Source organism: Maniola hyperantus, chromosome 10, assembly GCF_902806685.2.
Source record: "Maniola hyperantus chromosome 10, iAphHyp1.2, whole genome shotgun sequence".
Lineage (NCBI taxonomy): Eukaryota > Metazoa > Arthropoda > Insecta > Lepidoptera > Nymphalidae > Maniola > Maniola hyperantus.
Genome location: NC_048545.1, coordinates 12,314,653 through 12,325,077, shown reverse-complemented (window position 1 = coordinate 12,325,077; position 10,425 = coordinate 12,314,653). Strand labels below are relative to the sequence as shown.

The 10,425-nt window shown below is 39.3% G+C and overlaps 1 protein-coding gene across 1 annotated transcript in view; it reads right to left on the bottom strand.

The window, feature by feature from the left end:
- Positions 1-2,336: 2,336 nt before the first annotated feature.
- Positions 2,337-10,425, bottom strand: part of Zwilch (zwilch kinetochore protein) — a 29,486-nt gene continuing 21,397 nt past the window's right edge. The window contains exons 8-14 of the mRNA XM_034972972.2: positions 10,216-10,295; positions 8,987-9,210; positions 7,732-7,951; positions 6,806-6,929; positions 6,158-6,302; positions 3,885-4,018; positions 2,337-3,413 (exon numbers count right to left, since the gene is read on the bottom strand). Coding sequence (XP_034828863.2) covers positions 3,289-3,413; positions 3,885-4,018; positions 6,158-6,302; positions 6,806-6,929; positions 7,732-7,951; positions 8,987-9,210; positions 10,216-10,295 — 1,052 coding nt within the window. The 3' untranslated portion in view covers positions 2,337-3,288. The remainder of the gene's footprint in view (positions 3,414-3,884; positions 4,019-6,157; positions 6,303-6,805; positions 6,930-7,731; positions 7,952-8,986; positions 9,211-10,215; positions 10,296-10,425) is intronic.

Sequence of the window (10,425 nt, the reverse complement as noted above, 5' to 3'; positions counted from 1 at the left end):
GTTGTTTGCCAAATCTGTGCACTTTTTTGCCGACCGTCGTATATTATCAAACAAAATTTCAGCACTCATTGTATTCAGGCATCATTCTTTAATAACTACACCGAAATTGGGGTAACGGGGCAGGGGAAGAGTGAAATATTTATACTTTATGCAATATCGTCGATATTTTAACATGTGTTTTGCGAACGTGCTCAAAAATAACCCGTTTTGTAAAACTTTTGCTAAAATATTTTAAACATATTGGTTTCAATTCAAAATCGGAGTTTTGTTGTTTTGGCAACGACATCGATTGTTGTTTTAAGAACAATCAACATTTATTATTTGTATTTGCAGGAATGCAAACATTAACTAGGTAGTTACATTAGCTTATTTACTACTGCAAAAAAGTCCTATGCAGTGATGCCCGCGTGAATTTAGATTTCCGAAAATCCCGTATTTTCCGGGATAAAATGAGCTTTTGTCCCTCTCCAGATTTCAACTAAATCCATGTAAAAATCCGTTGCTCCGTTATTGAAGGACAAACCAACAAACAAAAAAAACTTTCGTATTTATATTATGGGTAGTGATTTAACAATAATAAAATTATCTATGACTGTCGAAATCTCGACCTCTAGTTGTATGCGAAAGGATTTAAGAGTCCACTGCATTATTAACCCAAGAAAACCCCTACCATTGCGATTAATGAAACGGAAAGGGGTGACGACCCTGCTATCTTTAAAACAACAGTGAATAGGCATCTTCTAAGTAAATGCGTCCCATCTTAGGCCTCATTATTACTTTCCATCGGGTGTGATTGTGGTTGTTTGCCTATCAGTACCCTTATTATAAATGCGAAAGTGCGTTTGTTTGTTGGTTTGTCCTTCAATCACGTCGCAACGGTGCAACGGATTGACGTGATTTTTGCATGGGTATAGATAAAGACCTGGAGAGTTACATAGGCTACTTTTTATCACGGAAAATCAAAGAGTTCCCACGGGATTTTTAAAAACCTAATTCCACGCGGACGAAATCGCGGGCATCAGCTAGTAATGAATAAAAAAAGCACCCGCTCAGCAAAGAGAAAAAAAGTTTAGGTATGACCGTCAAAAATAAGGAATACCTACGATGCAGAGAGAGACTGCGTATTTAATTGTACTTATTCAACAAAATGTGGGCCAAACGGGAATCGATTCGGTTTATTAACCTCGCAGATCAAAGTGCGTCTGTACATAACCACCTATTTATTGACATAATGGTTTTTGCTCGGCAATTGTATACGTTTGCTGAATGGCCTTTGAAGTTTTATGTTCCTGGTTCGAAATGTCGATACAGAATGGATATACTCGTACCTATTATGTTAACTGATTGAGTTCGGTTTTTTTTTTACACATAGTCCGAACATCACAAGCGGGCGATAGAATTACTACCTATGGGAAAGTGTTAGTTGGTTTGTCCTTCAATCACGCCACAACGGATTGACGTAATTTTTACACAGATATACTTAGTTTATTAATAAGTATAGATTGCTCACTTTCTATTTAAAATTCTTTGTAAATTGCGTTACTTGGCTCGTAAGAAATATTATAATGTTTATGGATAGGTATATATATATTCGAGCACCAGCAGCCGGGAACTTCTCTGATTGACCGGGGGGGTACGGGCCTCAAGGCATGGCCTCCTTACCCGAGTGGGGCGCAGGGCAACTTATGAATGTCTTTTAAACGGAATTTCACCGGTTCCAGTTCAGCTGTTCAACAGATGGAACTGAATAAATTTGAGTTTAATCAGCTGTTTGATAGATGGCACTAAATAAATTTGAGTTTCATCAACTGTTCGGAGTTTTATCAGCTGTGATCTGGCTGTGATAAATATCCAGCTTGCACAATAACGCCATCTATTATAAGAAGTCAAACCTTTAGAATGAGATTTCGGCTTTGTAGAGCGTCATCTCTGTCACTCATACCTATGTGACGTTTTGTCGGTCTCAACGACAGAGACAATGCTCTACAAAACCGGTATCTCTTTCTAAAGGTCGATGCAAATTATTGTCTGTCGCGTACTGTAAAGGTTTACGCTATCTTTAAATTAATGTTTGACGTTAGCAATAAATTATCTTTGGTTATACATAATATTATATTATAAGAGATAAGTCCCGCAAATTGCTTCTTCGCTCTGGGCTGGTTTCCGCACTTAAACGTTTTAGTCTTGTGCGTGCCCGCAAATTGTAAAATATACGTCAAATGACGTCATTTGGATGTTAATGAGACATGGTTCCAGCGCAATAGCAATTTGCGGGATTTATAGTATGTAGCAATTATTTACTTACTAGGTAAACTATGATTTAATTAAAAAAACGCTAGTGTTAAAAGTTTTATTACAAAATATAAAAATGTAGGTCAAAATATCACAATAACAGCTTTTCTTATAACTACGTCTTAGCATAGATGGAACGCGTTTGAGATTTTTGTTAACAATATACTTCCCTACATATACTTACTACTGTACGGTACTGATTCTGAGCACAACCTAATTTTAGAGTATTCGCATCCTCTTCTTACTAATGTAATATGAAAAGGACAGACGCAGTTTGACAGTTTTAAATATAATTTTTAGATGGTATTTGACGACCTCCCTGGCGCAGTGGTGAGCGCTGTGGTCTTAATAGTGGGAGGTCCCGGGTTCGATTCCTGGCAGGGGTTTGGAATTTTATAATTTCTAAATTTCTGGTCTGGTCTGGTGGGAGACTTCGGCCGTGGCTAGTTACCACCCTACCGGCAAAGCCGTGCCGCCAAGCGATTTAGCGTTCCGGTACGATGCCGTGTAGAAACCAAAGGGGTATGGGTTTAATAAAAACCTGGAAGAGATCGCTTTAGCGATAAGGCCGCCTTTGCATGCTACAGCTATTAGATTAAGATCCTGTATTGTGTTTTTTCAATGTTTACTTTGTGTTGTGTGCAATAAAGTGTAAAATAAATAAATAAATAAATAAAAACTGCCATACCCCTTGGAAGGGGTAACCTGGAGGTTAGCCCGCTTCCATTTTAGACTGCATCATCACTTACCACCAGGTGAGATTGCAGTCAAGGGCTAACTTGTATCTGAATAAAAAAATAAATAATAAAAAAAAACCCGTGGTTTTAGCGCGCAGTCGCGAGCCTACTGTTTAAATTTGTAGCGTGCGCTAAAATTTAGAGTCTTTAAACGTAAAGTTCATGTTCTGTCCCTTTTTAGCATTGTTAAAAAGAAAAGGACGCAGATACTCTAAATTTAGTTTAGAGAAAGACAACGGAATCGGTGCCATCACCTAATTTAATTAGTGTTATTCAAGAAGTCCAGTTTCCTAGACACTTGGTTGCTCAGATATATATATTTGGTGCAATGGAATCGCAGCTCCTCAACAGTTGTTACCTCGGCGACTTCCTCAATGGGCGGCTCTGGAGACCAGAAAGTGAATTAATACTTGAAAAAAAAAAAAAATAAAAAAAAAAAAAAAAAAAAATACCATGATCAAGCTAATCCATACTTACTAATATTATAAATGCGAAAGTGTGTCTGTCTCTCTGTCTGCTAGCCTTTCACGGCCCAACCGTTCAACCGATTTTGATAAAATTTGGTAAAGCGATAGCTTACATCCCGGGGAAGCACATAGGCTTTTCACTTTTTATCCCGGAAAATCAAAGAGTTTCCACGGGAACGGATTTTAAAAAATCCAAAATCCACGCAGACGAAGTCGCGGGCATCAGCTAGTTAGCTATAATCCGCCAACCAGACAAATTTATTATGTAATCTAGCAAGAATGTGGATGGTATATTTTTATTTCGGCTGACGTCAAAATGACGTCATTTCGATGTTAATGAGACATGGTTCCACCGCAATAGTAATTTGCGGGACTTGTATGGATTTACCTATGTATTGCCACACTTGAGGCGGGAAAACAGCTTGCTGTGAGAAAACATAGATCATTTTGCATTCTCTTGGAAGCCCTTCGGAACAGTTCGCTTTTTTCCTCAGCTCCATTCGGTACCAGAAGGCTGATTTTCTGTAAAAGAATGAAAAGTTGACTTTTTTAAAGAAAATTATTAAGTTCTAATATCTTGGTAACAAATTTTTTGACTAACGTTGCTAAGAACTTAACGATAGATAAGATCACTATAATACTCACATAAAAATGTGAAAGTGTGTTTGTTTGTTTGTCCTTAAATCACGTCGCAACGGGGCAACGGAACGACCTAACTTTTTGCATGGGTATAGTTCAAAAGAATCAAGAAGGTCAATCAAAGAATTTACCACTTTTACTCTCTTTTTCACTTTACTGTAAATGTTTTTGGTATAATTAAAAAAAAAATTAATTCCCACGGATTTTTTGAAAATCTATATCCAGGCGAACGAAGTGGGTGATTATACATAATAATATGTTACGGGTATGCTTGCCGACCTAGGAGGCCTGCTTAGATTTCGGAGTGATACGTCGGGGAGCCGCACCAGAGGTCTCACATACTACGGACGGCTACGTCTACGGCTCCTAAAAAAAGCATATTATACAGTCGCAGACTATGTAAACGATAAAAAAGCTTGGATTTGACTCGCTCCAGCAATGCACGGGGCTGCAATGGCTTGTATAGTACGGTATAATAACATTGTAAATTGAAAAATTAAAAAGAGCAACCGCCGAGTTTCTTGCTGGTTCTTCTCGGTAGGAACGGCATTCCGAACCAGTGGTAAATTAAAACTACCTGACTATTCATAAGCACTTTTAAAAAGTTTACATGAATAAAAAAACATTCTATTCTATTCTATTCTAACGATACTATAATACGTAACTTACTTCAAATGATCCTGTACTACGTTGTTCGCGATGGGAATGCGTATCTTTACAGCTGGCTCACTCATCAGCTGCCCCACTGTTCTGACGGGGGACTTCTCTGATAAGTATAGTGTTCTAACAGCTTCGATGCTATGTAATGTCCTATTACTTACTTCAAATGATCCTGTACTACGTTGTTCGCGATGGGAATACGTATCTTTAGAGCTGGCTCGCTCATCAGCTGCCCCACTGTTCTGACGGGGGACTTCTCTGATACGTAGTGTTCTAACAGCTTCGATACTATGTAATGTACTATTACTTACTTCAAATGATCCTGTACTACGTTGTTCGCGATGGGAATACGTATCTTTAGAGCTGGCTCGCTCATCAGCTGCCCCACTGTTCTGACGGGGGACTTCTCTGATACGTAGTGTTCTAACAGCTTCGATGCTATGTAATGTCCTATTACTTACTTCAAATGATCCTGTACTACGTTGTTCGCGATGGGAATACGTATCTTTAGAGCTGGCTCGCTCATCAGCTGCCCCACTGTTCTGACGGGGGACTTCTCTGATACGTAGTGCTCTAACAGCTTCGATGCTATGTAATGTCCTATTACTTACTTCAAATGATCCTGTACTACGTTGTTCGTGATGGGAATACGTATCTTTAGAGCTGGCTCGCTCATCAGCTGCCCCACTGTTCTGACGGGGGACTTCTCTGATACGTAGTGCTCTAACAGCTTCGATGCTATGTAATGTCCTATTACTTACTTCAAATGATCCTGTACTACGTTGTTCGCAATGGGAATGCGTATCTTTGGGGGCTGGCTCACTCATCAGCTGCCCCACTGTTCTGACGGGGGACTTCTCTGATACGTAGTGTTCTAACAGCTTCGATGCTATGTAATGTCCTATTACTTACTTCAAATGATCCTGTACTACGTTGTTCGCGATGGGAATGCGTATCTTTAGAGCTGGCTCGCTCATCAGCTGCCCCACTGTTCTGACGGGGGACTTCTCTGATACGTAGTGTTCTAACAGCTTCGATGCTATGTAATGTCCTATTACTTACTTCAAATGATCCTGTACTACGTTGTTCGCAATGGGAATGCGTATCTTTAGAGCTGGCTCACTCATCAGCTGCCCCACTGTTCTGACGGGGGACTTCTCTGATACGTAGTGTTCTAACAGCTTCGATGCTATGTAATGTCCTATTACTTACTTCAAATGATCCTGTACTACGTTGTTCGCGATGGGAATGCGTATCTTTAGAGCTGGCTCGCTCATCAGCTGCCCCACTGTTATGACGGGGGACTTCTCTGATACGTAGTGCTCTAACAGCTTCGATGCTATGTAATGTCCTATTACTTACTTCAAATGATCCTGTACTACGTTGTTCGCAATGGGAATGCGTATCTTTAGAGCTGGCTCACTCATCAGCTGCCCCACTGTTCTGACGGGGGACTTCTCTGATACGTAGTGTTCTAACAGCTTCGATGCTATGGGCTTCAGTTGGGCTGTAAAATTGGGTTTTAAGTAGTTAAATATGACTTGCGTTGCTGAAGGAAAACACCGCGAGGAAACCTGCATGCCTAAGAGTTCTCCATAATGTTATCAAAGGTGTGTGTAGCCTGCCAATCCGTACTTGGCCAGTGGTAGAACTATGGCCAAAACCATTTTCATTCTGAAAGGAGACCCGGCTCTGTAGTGGGCCGGCGATGGTTGATCATGATGATGATTATGACGAATAAGGTTGAGGCCACACTGCGATTCGATGTCACACCGCAGTGTTGTGGTCTCAGCCTTAGAGTTCTCCAGAATGTTATCAAAGGTGTGTGAAGTCTGCCAATCCATACTTGGCCAGCGTGGTAGAGCCATACCCAAAACCCTCCTCACTGTGAAAGAAGACCCGGCTCTGTAGTGAGTTGGCGATGGGTTCATCATCATGATGATGATGATGATGATGATGATGATGATGATGATGATGATGATGATGATGATGATGATGATGAATAATTACCAAAGTCCGCTCTCAAGCACATTTCGGCGCGGTACAGATGCTCTAAGCAAGCGTGCACTTGTGCGAACTTCATCAGCAAGTTCTTCCACGGGCTGATGTCTATTTCATCCGCTATCAATGGCACCTGGAAAACATAATAAGTTGTATATACTGTATGTATATAGTATATTTTTCTCGCACTTGCTTGGAAATTAGTTAGTTACTAGCTGATGCCCGCGACTTCGTACGCGTGGATTTAGGTTTTAAAAATCCCGTGGGAACTCTTTAATTTTTCGGCGTGAAAAGTAGCCTATGTCCTTCCCCGGGATGCTAGCTATCTCTGTACCAAATTTCGTCAAAATCGGTTGAACGGTTGAGCCGTGAAAAGCTAGCAGACAGACAGACACACTTCCACATTTATAATATTAGTATGGATTAAAAAACCGGCCAAGTGCGAGTCAAAATTTGTTTGAGAATGTACAAGTAAAAGCCTTTCAAAATATGATACCCCACTTTGTATAGTTATCTTTGTTGTAAATTGAAAATACTAATATTTGTTCATGAAAACATTTTTTTTCTGCGATGTGACCACAAATCTACGGTTTTTCGGATTCATTCCTTCACTTGTGCTATAATAAGACTTACCTACCTACCTACCTACTTAATTTCATGATTCTAGATGACGCGATGTTCTCGAAGGGGTTTAGAGTGAAGTCACATAATATAATTATTATCTCTTTCGCACTTACCTCGTTAATATCTTTCTTCTCGCTCACCAGCCAGTGTTTCTTGAGAGAGGCAAAGTCATCAACGGTTAGCTCATTAGGGTCTTCTATACAAAAGGATTCTACGTCGATTCATATCGAGTGTTCCGATGAGGCGATGTTCTCAAAGGGGGTTAGAGACTAGAGTGAAGTTACATAATATATTATCTCTTTCGCACTTACCTCGTTAACATCTTTCTTCTCGCCCACTAGCCCGTGTTTCTTGAGAGAGGCAAAGTCATCAACGGTAAGCTCATTCGGATCTTCTATACAAAACGATTCTGCGTCGATTCGTATCGAATGTTCCGATGAGGCGATGTTCTCGAAGGGGTTTAGAGTGAAGTCACCCCCCATTGTCATGTCGTTTATAGTTTGGTTTATTTGCTCTATGGATTCGTGGGACCTGAGCAAATATTATTAAAAATAAAATAAATATGATAAGAATAGACAAATAAACTTTTACAAGTAAGTGCTGCTGAGTCGTCAAAAGCATTTACCTGCACTAATACGAACTGCAATTATGAAATAAATATAGTAGAAATGACTTTCTTAATGAAAAAACCCGGCCAAGTGCGAGTCAGACTCGCGTACAGAGGGTTCCATAGTCCAGTATTTTTGTCGACATTTTGCACGATAAATTAAAAACTATTATGCATAAAAATAAATAAAAATCATTTGTGGATTTGTGGATGTTACCACAAAGAAAAAAAAATACGTTCATGAACAAATAATTAGTATTTTCAATTTTCTTTCAAAGTAAGATAACTTACCAAGTGGGGTATCATATTATATAATTGTTTTACCTGTATATTATAAAACAGATTTATATTTATTTTACGCAGAGTAGTTTTTTGGTTTATTGTGGAAAATGTCGAAAAAAAAAAACCCCAAGTACGGAATCCTCGGTGCGTGGTCTGACTGGCACTTGGCCGGTTTTTTAAGAACCTCATAAAAACCTTTACATTTTCTGGCGAAAAGAATAGCCTATGTCCATCCCCGGGATGCGCAAATTTTGTTAAAATCGGTTAAACGAACAGGCCGTGAAAAGCTAGCAGACAGACAGACACTATGGCATTTATGATATTAGAAAAAAAAGAAAAAAACGTTTATTTTTAAATCTGTGCCACACATTACCAGTTAAACCTACAGGTAAGGTTATCCCGGCGCCTTAAATACTTGAGCAGTAAAGTCAAAAGACCTCAAGCAGAAGAAACGCCGGAATAAACTATGTCAGTCAAAGTCAAAGTCAAAGTCAAATGATTTATTCAAAATAGGTAATAAATAACTTTTTTTGTTGATCAGATGTTGGATTTCTAAAATATGTATAGTGGTGATAATTATTACGCAAACTTAAAACTAAAGCTACGAGGGTTCCAAACGCGCCCAGGTCTGAGAAGAGCCCACAACAAACTCAGCTAGTATGGATATGGATTTATACCTTGCATCTGTATTCCAGATCCCGGCGATGAAGAAGGAATGTTCGAGAAGCGACATGACTCTGGTGTACTCCCACATAGTTTTCTCCATCCCGACTTGCGCGACGAGGGATAATGTTTGCGGCGGACTCGAGCGCAGGTTTTTCAGCACTTTCGCCGTTTGGGAGTGGCCACGGGACAATTTCAGCACTAGTTTTGACAGGTAACTCTTATTATTGACATCTATCTGTAAATAGTTTAATTCATAGATCATTTAACTATAATATTATAGTCGACGCATTTTAAACTGACTCGTCGTGTTATCTGTCTGTTTCGCTCGCACTTACAGGTCGTAGGTAAGTGCGAGCGAAACCGACAGATGACTTGACGACTCTGTTTAAAATGCGTCGACTATAGTCATATACAAATATGTCAATGTCACTTCTGTCAAAAAATGGTCGCCAAACAAAACTGCTGTTTAGAGGCCGCCATCTTTTACTCGAGGTAGTACCGAGTAGTTAGTGCCATAGATTAAAAGCTCTATTTTTTAGGGTTCCGTATTCAAAGGGTAAAACTAAAAAACCGGCCAAGTGCGAGTCAGGCTCGCGCCACAAGGGTTCCGTACTACAGTCTTATTTTTTCGACATTTTGCACGATAATTCAAAAACTATGATGCATAAAAATAAATGAAAATCTGTTTTAGAATCCAGAGATGAAGCCCTTTTATATGATACCCCACTTGATATAGTTATCTTACTTCGAAAATTGAAAATACTAATTATTAGTTTATGACCACAATTTAATTTTTTTTTGTGTCATGTAACCACAAATTCACGGTTTTCAGATTTTTCCCCTAATGCCATCTATAAGACCCACCTTCCTGCCAAGTTTCATGATTCTAGGTCAACGGGAAGTACCCTGTAGGTTTCTTGACAGACCGACAGACAGACAGACAAACAACAAAGTGAGGTATCCTATAAGGGTTCCGTTTTTCCTTTTGAGGTACAGAACCCTAAAAACGGACTAAAATATATATTTAAGGGGCTCCCGTTACAACAAACGTGATTTTTTTACCGTTTTTTAGATAATGGCACGGAACCCTTCGTGCGCGAGTCCGACTCGCACTTGGAAGGTTTTTATTGTTAACATGATAACAATTATTATTGTGGCAAATCGTGCGTAATGAATCTAAAGGTATTTTTATATTCTTTCTAGGCATAAAGGTATTTTTCTTTTGTTATTTATTACTTACAAAAGGTCGTATTTTTCCGGAAGATACGAATTTGAGAGCTTGCATTAATAATGTTATGAGTTCTTCGGCAGTTTCACAATCTGAAATTAAAAATACTATAATATATCCATACTAATAATATAAATGCGAAAGTGTGTCTGTCTGTCTGTCTGCTAGCTTTTTACGGCTCAACCCACGGAACAGAAAGAACAGTGGAAGTGCAATTCACCA